This window comes from Zonotrichia leucophrys, chromosome 3 (genome assembly GCF_028769735.1).
Source record: "Zonotrichia leucophrys gambelii isolate GWCS_2022_RI chromosome 3, RI_Zleu_2.0, whole genome shotgun sequence".
NCBI classification, from domain to species: Eukaryota; Metazoa; Chordata; class Aves; order Passeriformes; family Passerellidae; genus Zonotrichia; species Zonotrichia leucophrys.
The window spans coordinates 101993805-102010307 of record NC_088172.1 but is presented as its reverse complement, the minus strand read 5'-3'; the positions used below and the strand labels follow the sequence as shown (position 1 = coordinate 102010307).

General features: G+C 46.1%; 1 protein-coding gene across 3 annotated transcripts in view; it reads right to left on the bottom strand.

The window, feature by feature from the left end:
• SPTBN1 (spectrin beta, non-erythrocytic 1) overlaps positions 1-16503 on the bottom strand; it is a 115959-nt gene that overhangs the window by 23975 nt on the left and 75481 nt on the right. For all 3 annotated transcript variants that reach the window (XM_064709680.1, XM_064709679.1, XM_064709678.1), the window contains exons 8-18: positions 16080-16192; positions 15292-15479; positions 13883-14000; positions 12484-12642; positions 11575-11877; positions 10654-10807; positions 8970-9840; positions 8697-8831; positions 7354-8110; positions 6934-7136; positions 2112-2202 (exon numbers count right to left, since the gene is read on the bottom strand). In XM_064709680.1, the coding sequence (XP_064565750.1) occupies positions 2112-2202; positions 6934-7136; positions 7354-8110; positions 8697-8831; positions 8970-9840; positions 10654-10807; positions 11575-11877; positions 12484-12642; positions 13883-14000; positions 15292-15479; positions 16080-16192 (3092 nt within the window). The remainder of the gene's footprint in view (positions 1-2111; positions 2203-6933; positions 7137-7353; positions 8111-8696; positions 8832-8969; positions 9841-10653; positions 10808-11574; positions 11878-12483; positions 12643-13882; positions 14001-15291; positions 15480-16079; positions 16193-16503) is intronic.

Sequence of the window (16503 nt, the reverse complement as noted above, 5' to 3'; positions counted from 1 at the left end):
TCTGCAGTGCCAAGCCTGCAGGAAGGAAGGGAAATGGAGACAAATCCTTGTGAGCCTGGGGCAGCAGCAAGGCAGGGGGAAAGGCTCCGAGTGCTGCTGCACTCCCAGACTGTGCCAGGAGCCAAGCTGCCAGCCCTTCCTGCAGGGAGGCTCACATGGCAAATCCTGCCAGCACACTCTGGGACAGAAACTTCAGAGTGCAGAGTCTGCCAAGAGCTTTCACCATGGCCCTGGAGAAATGAGCCCAGACACTGCTGGGGCTTCCAAGCACTCACAGGGAAGGTCAGCTGCAAACTCTTCCCTTGAAGGTGAGCTGAGAAAGAGCAGGAAATCCAAGAAAACTAAATGGTAACATTTATCACATCTCCTCCACTTGGAATTTTCTGCTGTCACTGTTTCATTCACTTGGCAAGTTTATTTTACACATTCATATTGATGAGGGCAAGAAACAGCTGGAAAAGCAGCACTCAGGGCTAACCTGTGACAGTGTTTCTGACTCCTCACCACAACAAAATCTGCTGTTTTCCCTCAGCTGTGACCCCAGAGGGGGGTTATCACTGCTGGGCTGCTGTGAGGAGCACTGTCCCACTGCTCTGGAGTGCCACACTCCTCCCCAGCTCTGCAGGAAAGGGTGAGGGGCAGGAGGCCGCCCCTGATGAGGGGTGACAGTGACAATGTGGCTGCCCTGGGAAGGGAGGGGCTGCAGAAAACACTCTGCCTTTCCTCAGGTTGCACACAGATGGGAAGCTGTCCCTAAGGCAGCAGCAGGCAGGAAGGCCAAGGGATCATTGCTGGGTGAAGCAGGGACTGGCTCAAAGCTGCTCCCTAACAATTCCCAGCTCCACAGGCAGTGCTGAGGAAAAAGCCAAGGGGGAGGTGTTGCCCTGGCTCCCTTCCACCCCACAGGACAGCGCTGTTCACCACAAACCCTCCAGCCCAACAGAGGTGTCAGCAGGCCCCACACTGATGTAAATTTTAAGTTTTCTCAAGAAACAGCTCTTCAATTATCACCAAAGTTGATTCATCTTAAAGAGAATTGGAGAAATCCCTGACATTTGGGTAATTGTAAGTTTGTCTGAACTGTGCAGTCGAGACATCCATGTTTTAGTGGCTGCAGAGAAACAAGGGAGAGGAAAGGCATTCAGGCAGCCAACACTGGAGCTTTTATGCTTTCCTTTTTCTTCCAGTGATATAGGGGGAAAAACCAGATCCTAGGGAACACACCCACACTGCCACTGGGGCCAGGAGAGCCCTGAGAGCCAGGGGATCTTTGAACCAGAGCTGGCACAGAGGAAGGAAGAAGCTGCTGCTAATAACAGCACATTTTTTGCTAATCTGTCATGTTTTAACTACCAAGGAAGAAGCAATTGAAGCTCATGGACAGCTTATGCAATGCTGGGAAACAGATTGAATCCAGGCAACCAAGCAGCAAATATCACTTCCCAGTTTCTGATCAAAACCTCACAGGCAAAGCTCTTTATTATCTGCCAGTACTCCATGAAATAACCTGAAAATTACTTGATTAATTCCTTGTGCTAGGAACAAGAGTATTCTAAACTTTAAAATGCTGTCTTCAGTGTAAACAGTCCATGTAAGGGATTAGAAAATCTGGAAAGAATTTCTTTTTTCAAATGTTATAATACTTAACAATTTTAAACACATGTAAACTATCAGGTAAATCACACATAAATGACACAGCTTAATCTTTCTCCTTTTTTATTCTTAACCTCCTATTCTTCTGACTGATGTTTGCTAGAAATCACTTGAAATCCCCTACATCCCACATCCATCTGTACAGCTGCAGACAAAACTTTTAGTAGGTACACTGCTAATCCCACTATATTCCACAGGGTTATAATTTCTATCACAGCAGAAAATCTTCACTGCTTTTGACAGTTTTCTATGTCTTTAGCTTAGATGACAAAAGAAAATCTGGTTCATGAGAAAAGAAAAAAACAAACATTCTTTTTTGCAGTGGTATGGTCAGGGTTTTTTTATGTTCCTAAATACTGCTGGATGACTGAGCATTCCAGCCCTCATAAAATATGGAGTAAGAATGCTCCTCTGCAGGATGCAGCTTTCAGCAATAAAAGTGAAAGGCCATGATTTACCTCTTGGCAATCCTGAAGAAACTTTTGGAGATCCCTGTTATCTTTGAGTCTCATCAAAAGTTCACTGGCTGCTTCACGGTTCTTCCTATGTCTGGTCAGAAAAAAAAACAACAGAGAAAGGAAATTAAATAGGTATTTCATGGAAACTGTCACTGGTGGTTTCTGGAGCCTCTTTGGACTACAGGTGCTGGGAAGTTTGTGGTGTGTGACCTTTGCTGCCTTTCAAAGGACATTTTGGAGTGTGTTATTTAATGGGCTCACTGAAGTTCCACATCTCCTTGTTTTTGTGACCTGTTAAACACACACAGAACATTCTGAAGCCAGCAGGGTTTCACAACATGCTATGGACAGAATGTGGCCCACTCATTTCAAGCCCACAGGAGAGTTCAGGCTGTTGCCAAAACACACAAGAAAGCTGCAAATTGCACAGTGAGATGACGTTGTGTGGCCCTTGCAGGGTGCACCTGCTGGAATGCTCCTGGTAAAACACCCTCAGCACACAAAGCTGAGCTGGGCCACAGAACCTTCCCAAGGCTGTGTTTACCCACGTGCAGCACCCCTGGGTGGTTCTGCACACAGAAGCTTTATGGAAGCACTTGGAACATATTTTTCAGAGTGTTTAAGAGCAGCCAAAGAGAAGGAAAGGTTAATCCAGAAGCCCTAATTTAATTCACCCCTGTTTGCTCCTTGAAGGATGAGTCAGGCTGGCAGTCCCAAAGGTTGTGGTGGGTCCTTCAAATGGAATGGGGCTGATTCCCAAGGTACCTCTGGGCATGTTTTTAAAAATGCTTAATGTGGAGTAGTTATCCCTGTCCTTCCATCCTTTCATTATTTATGAGGCAATTAATAAGGAAGAGCCAGAGTAAAGGAGACCATTTTTATTTACTGCTTATTGGTGCTAGGCTTATTCCTATTGCACTGTGCAGGGGTTTAAAGTGAAATATTGCTGCCATTTGTAATAAGATAAATATGGATTGAGAGTTAGAAATTATTTTATAGGGTGGCAGTTTATAAGATGAGCTCAGCACATACTGGCAAAAGCTAAATAAATCCATGTTAGTGGAGATCTCCAGGGACCCATGATACTGCAGAAGACCATAAATCACATGTTGATGACAACTGGATTATGACACCACTTTTCCTGGTCTGCACTGAGCTACCACAGCAAGCTCTCTGGCACCACTTTAGTGACTGCAGAAACACAGGGAATACTTGGAGACACATTTTCTATAAAAGCAAAAGGTCTGTAGGCAGAGGAATAGGAGAAAAGCCTTTAGAGGACTACAATTTGCTTCTCTTTGGCTTTAACAGCTGCCTTCAATCAACCAGGCAAGCAGCACCTCCATAGGTGCAGTCAGGAAAAAGATTTATGGATTGCATGGCAAGGAAGACACGTGGAACCATCAAAGCAACAGCCTGGAGTCCAAGCCCAGGTGAGGCTGAAGTTTTGAGAGGAACACAAAGGAAAAGACACAAACTGTGCCTTAGGAAAAACCTCTCTAATGAGGCAAACATCCCGGGGTTTGACTCCACTCTTTCTTGGCTGGCTTTTATATGCCTGGGCAAACACTCTGCATTACTCAGGTTGTTGAAATGAAGCAAAGAACTGCTTGGGTGATTTTATCAGGCTGATTTCAGAGATTTAAGGCTAGATTACATTACAGATTCATGTACTCTGGAGAGGACACGAGTTAGGAAGTTTAAAGGAGAATTTTCAGGGCGCTTGAACAGATTTAAGATAAGTACAGAAGTTCTTATGTTGAAAAAATCCAAATTTTAAAAAACTAATAAAAAATATTTCCCATGGAGTGTTGGAAATACTGACTAGAAGGACTTTGCAGGAAACCATGCAGGGATATCAAACAGATGATGCCATAGCATAACAAATATGATCTTTGGTGCTTAGAGCTGTGTAACTGTACAAGGTTGTTTTGTTCAAGGTGACCTGGAGTGAGACTGGACAATGAGTTTTCCCTGAAGAACAGGGCTGAACCATAACAAAGTAGAAGCATTTTGAGGATGGGCACTGCTGGAACAGACAGGAATTCCTGTGTTTTCATCACTGAGTTTTTAATGGGAATAAAGGATTCTAAGAAGTTATTTAGTCTGTTCTCCTGCTCCAGACTAGCTGTACCTAAATGTCAATAACCCAAGGGGTTCAGATATCCCTAAATTCTTTTAAAGAATTCACACTTAAGGTTGTCAATGACTGCTTCTTACTAATTTGCTAGAACAGTTTTTGGAAGAATAGTTTGCTCTGCAGACTCCAATTATTGAGTTCTGTATCACACATAGGAATTACACTATAAGTGTAAGATCTGTTCAGCACAAGGAGGTGTCTGACACAAATTAATCCAGAATTTGCCCAGTGTCCTCAGGTTGACTCCCAGAGGCCCCTGAGAATGCTGACAGTGCTGAAAACTGACAAAACCACTTGTGGTTTAACTGTAAGCCTGTGGGTTTCCAAGCCTGTGCAGAAATAATAAATCTTACACACAGTGTGAATGCAGCTGACTGCTAGGAATCCTGAGATATATGAAAGGCAGTTTGAGCTTCTTTCATTGCTCCAGCAAACAAGGCACTCTCCCTTCTGAATGGGCAAGAACAAAACTTACTTCTGTTCTCTGTTGAGCAGAAAGTTGCACAAATACAAAAGTTGATGTAAAACAGGCTCAGATCACAACTTGTGCCAGATCTGCCACTGTCCTTAGACTAAATCTCCCTTGCAGAATCAGAGGCCATGAGCAGGCACATGGAGAGGGGCAGCACCCCAACACTCTTCCAAGAGAAAATGGAGGAGAAAATGCTTCAGAGCAGCAGAAGTCACCCAAGCAGGGAGAGCTGCACAGGGAGAGCAGCTTCTTTCCCAGCTGGAAAAGTTAGCTGGTGACAGCTTGATGCAAACCCATCTTCTCCTTCCCTTACCCTTACTCCACGTCCTTATGCTCCTTCATTCTTGCTTGTGAACTGCACTGAAAGGTTGTGCTGAAGTGTTCCTTTCCTACTGCACTTTCCTCCCCCTTGTGCCATCCCTGTTGAGACAGGAACCATCCCAGGGCAGGGCCAGTGGGGTCTCCTTAGGAACAGCTCAAAAGCACCACTGCAAAACCCACTCTGAACAATACCAGAAACTACAAAGAGCTCCCTATGGGAAGTGTGGAGCCACTGCACATATTTGTGCTTGTTTGTTTTGGTCCTTTGTCAGACATCCAGGTGGAGCTCGGCTGGGAGAGCCACGTTTTGTGCAAGCAAAGAGGCTTCCTTTGCTGCCCCTCCCAGCGCAGGCAGCCCCAGGGCTTTGTTCTGGAGGCTTATCAGCCCCGGGCCCGGGGAGCAGCCACACGGATTTCCTGGACAGCAGCTCCGGATGGGTTTTGCAGCGCTCGGCAGAAATAGCTCTGGGATTGAGGAAATGCTCAGCTCCAGCAGGAGCTCCAGCACACGTCCCCCAGGCAGGACAGCAGGGACAACGGGGCACAGAGGAGCAGCTGCACTGGGGTGACAGCCACCAGAGCCTCTGCAGAGCACACAGGACATGGGTGAAGCTGTGTCCCACTCCAGCTGGCCATTTGCTATGATATCCTTGGATGCTTTCCTTTCACACCAAAAGCTGCAGAAAGAGGACACCTGACCAGAAGGCTGGGATCAAACTCTCCTGCTTTCCTAAGTGGATGGGAAAACTTAGATTAGAGGGCACTTAGAGAGGGTAAATAAGGAAAATCACTGTCCTAGTTGTCCTCTTGATTGTTTTCATATAATCTCCTCTTCCTGGCCTTTGCAGATCCTCTCTGGGATCTAGAGCTAGCTGGTGAGAGAGAGAAAATGGCAACATGGGGTACCCTGGGGGTTCAGCTGTCAGAGGCCCTCAGCGAGCTCTGGGAACAGGAGCTGCCTTTCCTGAAGCCAGGATGCATGGGTGCACACACAGTGGGACACCTCTGCCCAAACAGGAAAGGTACAACATCTTCTGAACTACTTCAGTTCAGTTTCTCCTTGGAGATGAAGGCACCAGGAGAAGCTGATCTGGTTTGCATTGCACAGCTGAGTTTACCAGCTGTGGGAGAATGAAGTCTGATGGGAGGGTCATCAGTGACATTTCACAGCTCACTGCTGTGTTCTGACACTCACAATGCCTTGAAAGACTCCACTGTTATCCAAACCAAAGGCAGAAAGAACAACAGCCATCAAAACTGAACATTTGGGTTTCAAAGAAAAAGAAACTTTTAATGTTCTACAGCATCCGTGCCTCAGCCAGAGAGAGAAAGCAAAGGACTTGTTCTGGGATGAAAGACACACTTGTACCAGCGCTGCCTAATCTGATCTCAGAGGGGCCAGACAAGCTGGAAGAGGTGATCAAAGTCGAGTGGGTGGGGTGCATGTAATGCCAATTACACCCTTGAAGAGCCACATTCCTTCTCCAGAGAAGGACAGGAATAAGTTATTGTAATTACACCAGCTCGGGGGCAGCAAGGAAACTGAGACTTGTGGAACCAGACACAGCCAACTGCTGCAGCTCCCACCAGAGCATCAGGTCTGCTCAAACTCCAAGAATTACAAGGCAACGCTCAAACAACCAAATTCGGGGTAGGGAGCTCATTACCTACCAAGCCTCTAGAAAGTGGGAAAGGTATTGTTTAACTAAGACTAGCCTGGTGCATTCTTGAAACATGACAGTTCCTATTTTTCCACGAGACAAAGAAAACAGTCTGGAACAGACATTTCCTAAGCTGTTACTTTGCCTTTGAATCCTGCTAAAAGGGCATCTCTCAGAGAACAGAATTAAAGGAGGAACAGCTACATTGTACCATCATTCTGCCCTTACCTGTCATCAATTGAGTCCACTTTCTCCTGGATTTTATCAGAGTTAATGTTCCCATCACTAACAAGCCTCCTGCCCGTCTCCACAACTGCATTGATCTTTTCTTCATTGGCATCCATGGTGGTCATGAAATCCTCCTGCTTTTTAATAGCAGCTTCTGCTCCTTCCAAGGTGGTTGGCATCTCCGTGTGCGCCAGAACATACTCCTGGAATTAAAGAAATCAGAGAGAAAACTGTTACACTCAGGCTATGCTGCTGCTCCAACAACAGACACCTCCCAAGAACAGTTTGAAGTAAAATAAAGTTAGGAAAGGACAATTTGTCTGCTTGTGGCTCTCCTGCCAATAGACTTGGTCTGTTAATTGCTTGCAGCACACAGTGCCAACCTGCAGAAATGAAGTCAGGTATATCTTGACCACTTGCCTGGTTATTAAGGAAAGCTTCTGCTTGCTTGGTATCTCTGAGGAACAGCTGGTAGGCATGAGACTGGGAAAGGAGATTTTGCCTGTTCTCCCACATTTTGTGAAGCTCATTCCATCCGGTGTCCAAAGCCTGCAGGCGCTGGCGCAGGAACATGTACTGAGCGTCAGTTTGTCCTTGTGTCACCATCTCACCCATGTCCCTCATCTTCTGATAATCTTCCTCGTAGTTGTTGATTTCGTTCTTGATATTCTCGTGCTGAGTGAGCAGCTTCTCAGCCTCTGTCAGGGTGTTGGGCATGTCTTCGGAGGCAATAGCAGTCTGTGTTCTGGAGAGCCAGGACTGGAAGTCATCCAGATCTCTCAGGAACTGCTGCAGCTTGCTGGCCTCTCCCAGGGACTCTTCCCGGTTCTTCAGGGTGGTCTTCATTTCTTCCCACACGTCGTTGATCTCTGCAAGCCGGGAGAGGATGGCTTGTGCCTGGTCAGGATGCTCTGATTCCAGCTTCTCTGCCTCCTTCTGCAGGTCACTGAGCTTGGCTTCGATGGCCACCAGGTCCCGTTCCATGCCCGTCAGCTTCCTCTGCAAGGCCATCACTCCGGCCAGGTCGTTACCCAGGTCTTGTGTGGACTCAATCACTTTGGTCTTTTCCCTGATCCAGGATTTGGTTTCATTACATTCAAGATGGTAGTTCTGGATACTCAGAGCAGAGAGCAGAGCATCCTTCTTCCTATCTACCAGTTCTCTGAACTGGCTCCACCTGAAATGTGCGAGGAGAGGAGAGCAGAGAAATTGAGATTTGTGGGAAAAGGATGTGGCAGCATTGCTGAGTGAGCAGCTGCTCTCAGCAGCTTGGTAAACCCAGCTACTCAGGGTTTCCTCAGTCCTTCCCACACCATCAGTATTTCTAGCAAAGCAATCATTAACCCAGATATGGTGTGTATTAGAATGTGACAAGTACCAGCACTCTGAGTATAATTTTTCCTCAAGAGAAAAATTGGCAGTTACACCAACTTTTCACACTCCCTTGGTTCATTCTGAAGCTAAAAAATGCGGGAGTTTACACAAAAATATATTGATTTCTTTTTTATCGTAGTAATTATTACAGTCAATTTCCAGCACTCAAATCAAGGTGCTGACACACTCAGGGCCCGTTTAAGTCAAGAGCAAAACTCTACCTGATAATCAAGTATTTGAAAGGCACAACTCTTTCCTTTTGAAGCCTTAAAGATTCTTCAGGTAACAGCATCAGAATATCTTAAAAAAGCCTACTTAAGAAGATCAAATGACCCCACCACACTTGTTCCAGCTGGTGTGATGTTCCTGAGCACGAGGCTTTCACTTACCTTGTGTTGAGTTTATCTTGCTGTGCTTTGATCTTCTCCCCAGGGTGGCCACTGTGCATCAGCTGCCTGGCAATCTGGTTCACCACGGCCACACGGGATGCCTGGTTGTTCATTTCTGGCTCCAAGCTTTCAAACCTGGAGTGGGGGAAAACAAACAAACACAAGATCCCCTAGGCATTAGAGAATCTGAGCCACAGGCAAGCTGAGAAAGGTAGCTGGGTTAAAACACTTCCACCCAGTATTCCCCAAACTTCCTGGTAAAGGCGTTCTCACCTGTGCTGGATCACTTCCAGGTCCTCCAGCTTCTCTGGGATCTGCATGTTATTCAGCCACTTCTCCTTTTCGTCGATCCAAAGCTCACAAGCATCTGCCTCGCTGAACATCTTATAGAGAGCCAGGGTATCCTGCAGGGCCTGTTTACGCAGCCGGGTCAGCTCAGCAACCTCTTTGTACCTCTCCTCGATTCCGGACAACCTGCCTTGCACATCCGGAGACTCCGCGTGCTCCTGCGGCAGGGCCTTGGCCTGCTCGTGAAGGGAGTCGATGGTGGGCCGGTAGCTGGCAATCTCCTCAGCCACATCTTTGTGCTTCTTGACCAAGGACTGAGTGGAATATTCATCATGGCCAACATCGTTGCTGGAGACAATCTTGAGGATGTCCAACATCCACGCATCGATATCGTCAGCATCAGCCTGGAACTGGTGAAGGAGAGAGGCTTCCTCCAGCCTCTTCTTCCTAATGGCAGATAACTGCTCCAGGTTAGCCCACTGCTCCCGGATATCCTTAATTCTTTCTCTGATCTTCTCAGACCCAAAATGCTCTTCCGCGATCATGTCTTCACCTTCTTTTATCGCCTGCTGAAAGTGGCCGCTGCGGCCGCTCATCTCATCCTCAAACGCCTTGTGCTTACTCAAGAGTCGGACGACACTGGTGAGGTCCTTCCCGTAGTCATCAGATGACAGGATCTGCTCCTTCTCCCTGATCCAGCCCTCCTCTTCAGCCATTTCCCAGAAGAATTTCCAGAGGCGCCGGGACTCCTCGAGGCGCGCGCGGCGCTCGGCCGCGAGCTGGCAGAGCTCCTGGTAGCAGAACTCCATGTGAGCCACGCGGTCCCGGATCACCTGTGGGTCACAGGGCTTGTAACCTGCCGGGACAGAGAGTGTGGGTTACACCTGGGCTGGCTCACTGCCACCCCCACAGCTCAGGGGGAGCTGTGAATTCCTCTGAATTCACAGAGCTCTGAATTCCTGCATGAATTCCTCTGAATTCACAGAGCTCTGCATTCCTGCATGAATTCCTCTGAATTCACAGAGCTCTGAATTCCTGCGTGAATTCCTCTGAATTCACAGAGCTCTGCATTCCTGCGTGTGCCAGCTACAAGGTTTACGTGAAAGAATCCATGGTTAGTCTAAGGAAAGTGAGTGGGAAGTGTTCAAGCTCCACCACACAATAACACAGATCAGAAAATACTATTCTTTCCAAAAGACAAAAAAAAACCCCAAAAGGAAAGATGTTCATGACTGTTTCCAGTGAGACAAAATTCACTGAATTTAGATTTATACACAACAGCACAAAATGGACGCCATTTACTCTCTTAGCAGTGCTGGGTTCTAGGGAATTGCTTCCTTTTAGGACAAATCAGGACACCATCAGACTGAGTCCAACAATCTGTGAAAATGTTTGCATTAGGAACACAGCATGGGGAACTGTGGTGACCTCTACAAAGTCACAGCAGCTGCTGGTGAGGAGTGTGACATCCCATGCAAGGCAGAATGCCACACTCAATTCCTGAGCAGGCTCCTGGACAAATGAATCATTGAAAGGCTGAGTACAGAAGGAACAATGGAGCTGGATTCTCTCATTCTGGTGGGGAGTTTAGCTAACCTATCTTGCAGAATTAATGAGTCTCACAGATAACCTCATAGGTAATTAAAGGGATATGTTGGGTGCTGGTTACCTTCTCCATCAGTGGCAAACTTCTGAGCAGAGGCATTGACCCCTCTCACTCTCTCAGCCTGAATAGCAATGTCAGCTTCCACCAGAGCGTGTTTCTGCAGCAGGTCCTCAACTCCCAACAAATGTTTGCCGTAGTCTTGGGACAGTAAAAGCACCTGAAGAAAATGAGGAAGACAAGTAAAACAGGCTTCAGCTGAAGGCCATAAGCCATTTGCTTCTTTGGGACTCCAGGCACTGTTCTCTGTTGGTACATTAGGTCAGAGGAACTCCAAGCCCAGAAGGACAGAAATTTCAAATGTAGAGACATGGCTGATACAAATTTGAGCCAGCAGTTTAGAAATCACTGGCAACCATGAAGAACTTGACTGCTCTTTAATGAACTTGCAGTATGGGATGCTGAGAGGCTGAGTTAGCTCAGCAGGACTCAGCCCAGGTGCTGTGAGCTCCTGCTGAGCTGTTTCTTTCCTCCAACAGCTTCCAAGTTCTGCTGGCTGATGGACAAGTCATGGTCCTTTCCCTTCCCAGATCCCAGGAGAACAGACAGGAAGAAATTCAAGCTTTTTAAAGCAGAGAGGTGAAGAGGTGACTTGCTCCCCATGTAAGTCATGATGGAGAGAGATTATTTAATTCCCTTTTACCAAATCTGTCATCTTTACTCAAGCACTGTGACCAAAACTTCTGGGCTCTATGGGACAAACATGAAGCTGCAAAGTAGCTTTTTATAGGAGTGAATTTGTTCTTTTTCCTTAACGTGGTTTTAATCTTTATTGCTAAGAAATCATAAGGAATTTGTTCAGTGCTCTTGAATGTGGATCTTCTGAGTCTGTCTACTAAACCAGAGGGGCAAAATGAATCTTGAGAGAAAGGGACACGTACACCTCTGAGCAATATTTGTCTACATTCTCAAAGGACTTCCACCCACCTTCATCTCGTCCATCCAGTCCATAATGTACAGCATTTCCTGGAAAATCTTCTGCAGCCCAAGGTTCATCTCGAGGCGCTGTCTGCGTGCCCGGAGCAGCTCCAGGAGATACTCCCACAGGCGGATGACATTGTCCTTCCTTGCAGTGATGCGTTTGATGTCGTGGTAGTTTTCGGTCTCGAGCTCCTTCGCCACGGCCACCACGGCCTGCACGCGCTCCTCGTAGGCCGCGATGTCCGTCTCGATGGCCTCGTGCTTCTTGGTGGCAGCCTCCACTGCTGGGAGGTCAAAGCCAAAATTGTCCTGCAAAGACAGAGGCACTTCTTCAGGAATGGCTGCTGAGGACAAAAGTCTCGCTACTCAATCTCTGCTGTCAGTTCTGACTCGGCAAAACAAGCTTGTTAGCAAATCTGGGATCTCAAAATGCTCCCAAGAGTCTTCTTTAAATAAAATAAGAGATGCCTCTGATAATAAAGAACCACTGATAAAATCAGAGATATTATTCACTGCCTTTGGGGGAAGAATCACATGGCCATCAGGATTAGTCTGGGGCTGATCTAATATTATCATCTCTAATATTAAACAATAAAATTAACTCCTGGGCTAATTTCACTGAACTCACCAAAATATTCAGATAAAGAAAATATTGACTGTGGGTAATTATTTCCTCATCAAATTCTCCTGACCACAGGCTGGTCAGTTCAAGGAAGGGAATCCCAAATGTATAAAAGAGAGAATGTACAGTACATACACACACAGAGTAACTAAATACAATAAATAAATACACACATACATTAATGTAGTAAAATATGAGGCCCAGGGAAGAAAACGTTCCCCTTGCAAGAACTGCATCCTGTAATTACTCATGGGAACCATTTTAGTCACCCAGACAATTTCTGAGAGCAGCACCTGAGAAACGAGACGTTGATTTTCACTCAGCCAAGTTTCTCTCATAGCTGCCTTGCGATCGAATCTCCGTGCAAGTTGTTCCAGTTTCTCTTGTCTGATGAGCTCATTTCGCAGTGCCAGTTCTCTTTCATGTTCAGCTTTTTCCAGTCTTTCCCAGGCCTGAAGATGTGGAGGAAAAACACATGGCTTCTAAACAACACATTCTTACAAGATTATGATAAATCCCATCTCCTTTGCATGAAATCAGGGCTGAAGTCACCACAGGCAACTTTCACCAAACTGGTTCAATTATTTATAAGCCCATAAATCCAGTTTGCACTGGCTGGCCCTACACCTTGTTTGCTAATATAAACACATGACTTAAAATCTGTTCTCAATTAATCAGTCATTTTCTGAGCAAGTTGTTTATCCCAGATTCATTTTCTCTTGTCCTTTCTTACCCCTCTTCCCAATAAAGCCTAAGGAAACCACCTGGCTTGAATGTGTAAGAAAGTGTTTATTTAAAAAAATAAAATCTCCTGAGTGCTACTCCTAAACATGCAGATTCTATCTTCCTCCTTTAGGAAATAGGAATTAGAGATTCATGGCCTCTCACCTCCAAAATCAACATACACTGTTGTTCTTTATCACACTTTGGAAAAGAAAACAGCTGCAGAATTTGGCTACTTCTGCTTATAAGTCCTTTATTCTCCCCAAGCCAGAAGTGATTCATATGCATGCTGATAATATTACAAAAATCAGCAGTCTTAGAAGCATGTTGGAAGTCAGCTAATCACCTCTCAGATCTTACAGACAACAAAAACCCCTCAATTAAACACAAACTCAATCTAAATCCAAACAGATGTGAAACACGACTATTTTGGGCATTCCTCCTGCAACCAGGAGAGCTGAGCAGTTTGCTGCTCCCTGGGATGAGGCCACAGACACCCACAACAGCTGCTCTGGGACTGCCAAGCATGATCAAACACAAAGGAGAAAGCTGCCAGGCTGGAGCTGTTTGCTATCCCTGAGTGCTGTGCCCAGCCCTGCCCTGGCAGCTGCAGCTGCAGAGAACAGGCTGCAGGACCCCAGAGGGATCCACAATGGCCAGGCAGGGCACTGGGAGGTGAAGGGGAGGGCACAGCACCTACTGCTGCTGCCTTCTGTCACTTCTGTCCCACAGCCAGGACCACGAGGGGCAGGGCAGAGCTGGCAGCCCCTGGAGCAGAAGCTCCTACAGATGCTGAGGACACCCCAGGCCTGGCTCAGGGTAGTAAGTCTGAGCTACTTAGGTGACAGGAAAAGGTCACCCCACCTCACCCATCCCTTACAGCCCCCACTTCAAGGCTGGAGATCAAATGTTGCTGAGAGAAAACAGCAGCAATATCCTGAGTCACAGGGGAGGAGCTGCTCAGTTTACCTTGTTAATGTCAGAGATGAGTTTGCCCTCCCTTGGCATGTACACTTTCTGATTGTTGGCTCTCATTTTGCTTTGGATGGTAAAAAGCAGCACTTCCAGGTTGCCTTTTTCTGTAAATCTAAACAAAATTTTGCAAGAGAATTGAGTTACAATCAAACTTTTATTACTAAGGTATACATTGCTAAGGTATAATCATAGAATCATGGACTGACAGAATGGTTTGGGTTGGAAAGGACCTTAAAGCCCATCCAGTTACACCCTCTGTCAGGGCAGGGACACCTTCCACTATCCCAGGTTGCTCCCAACCCTGTCCCACCCGCTCTGGAACACTTCCAGGGATGGGGCAGCCACAGCTTCTCTGGGTAACCTGTGCCAGGGCCTCACCACCCTCACAGGGAGGCACTTCTATAAAACACTGAGCATAGTTCACTACAATAAACTATAATAAAGCACTTGTTTAAAATGTTGACATGGTGAATGGTGCATTCACATAAACACCTCCATCTTGTGTAGAAGCTGGGAGCAATGGAAATAGCCCACACTTCCCCTGGAGCCAGTTGGGGCAGACAGCAAAAGCAACTTCACAGAAGTCAGCTGTCTGAGTGTTTGGATTTAAACCCCTGGGGGACAGGAAAAGGCTTTTTTTTCATTCTAGTACGTGCACTGTCCTCGTTCACTCCATCAGCACAAGAAATGGAAGTTTTATTTAAAGCCCTCTGCAGTCAGTAAACTCTTCCCACTGTTTTCCCTGTGCTGTATGCCTGGGAAATAAACAAACTCCATGGGCATTAGGGAATAGTCTGCAATTTTAGAAGAAGTCTGGATCCTGTGTAATGTTTCAGGTCGTGATTATTATTCATTAGAACTCGAATTAGACAAAAATAATAAACAGATTTGATATCACAATCCTAAAAGAGACTTTCCAGAAATAAGTTGCCCCATTTTGCTTGTATCAGTTTGAGCAAGTAGAGCTGTTTGACAAAGCCAGACACGTTTCCTCTTCATGTTGGATAAGCAGTAGGGATCTTTTAATAGCAGCATTTTGGTATTATCCAGTGCTATTAAAAGCACGAGTGGTGACATTACTGTACTACCACAGTATGCTATTACCACTCATATGATAAGACAGGCATCCCAGGGCAGGGACAGCTTCCAGGACTCCCAGATCCTGTGGGAGACACACTTTTCTCTCTGCTGTTGTTGTTATCTGCACACTGAACAGCACAAAGCAAACGGGCCCCAAGTAACATCAATGAGCACCAACCAGGAATATGAGAGCTGGGCTCGCTCAGGAAAATAAATTAAGCCACAACTAAAATTACTTGGATGTGTTTGTTTTTTAAAGAAATCAATGAGTGACTAAGCCAACAAGACCAGTGACTGTTGTGTTAAGCTGGGATTAAACTCACTTGGGTGGTTTCTCCACTGTGCGGTAAGTGTTGAACGCCTGCAGCTGCTGCTGCACCCCAACCAGGGAGTTGGCGAATTTGCGATTGTTGAGGATGATAATGGTTTGCTCAATCCACTCCAGCAGGTCAGAAGCCAGGGACTCGTATTTTTCTATCATTTTCTCTGTTTCAATGGCATTGTCAAGCACCTGCAGCAGCACAACACACATGAGTCACAAGGGCAGTGCTCTTCAGTCATTTAAATCCAACAAGCCACATAAAAGAAACTGCTGGGAGACTTGAGCTGTGAATCAGAGTACTCACTGCCGGGATCCCTGAGAAATGAGAGCTTGGCATTTTGCAGCACTAAATTCCCCAAATCCCACAGCAATAGGGGGGCAGAGCTGAGGCTCAACAAGGATTCATGCTCAGTCTGCCAGCTGTAAGGACCGGGGCAGTGTTGCCAAAGGACAGAGAATGACTGCACATGTTTTAAATTAGGGACTTTTCCAGAGGAGACAGAGGGCCCAGAGGGTGAGGAGCAGTTAATGAGAAAGGAAAAGTAGCAATGATGCAAAATGAACAAGCAAAAATAAAACACCAGCCAAGTGTTTTCTAATGTGAGGCAGCTGGAAATTAACTACTCCTTATAGTCACATGGGAATATTTAACATTCAAAACATGTTCAAAAGCAAAAAAATCAAAACTACCAGAGAGTGGACTCTTTAAAAATTAACACCCAAGAGGAAAAAGAAAATCAGAAATATTTTGCCTGCTTTGTAACAATTTTTTAATTTAAACTGACAGACCTTTCCAATACGTTTTCCTTCGACAGCCAAAGCTTTCATCTTGGAGAAGTAGTGGTAATATGTCACCACATAGGTGATGATTGACTTTTCATCAGGGTGATCAACACTGATATCTGCAAACCAAACAAGAGTTATCTCAGCACGCTGAAGCTGCAGGGCTACACCAACAGAGCTCAGAGTGCACCAAGGATACATTTGGGAGGCAGAGATGGGCTCAGTGCAGTTCAGCCCCTAAGGTTGGCATCCCTATAAAAAATGAACTGAGCAGCTTTGCACTGGTTCTGGCAGTAGTGTGGACTGGGGCTAAAGCTTGGGGCCTTTGGGCTTTGCAGTCAAGTTGCAGACTTTGCCACAGCTTGTGCACAGCCAAATAACTCCTGTGAGGTGTGTGTGAGTTGACAGAACTACTGTTAATTGACAACTC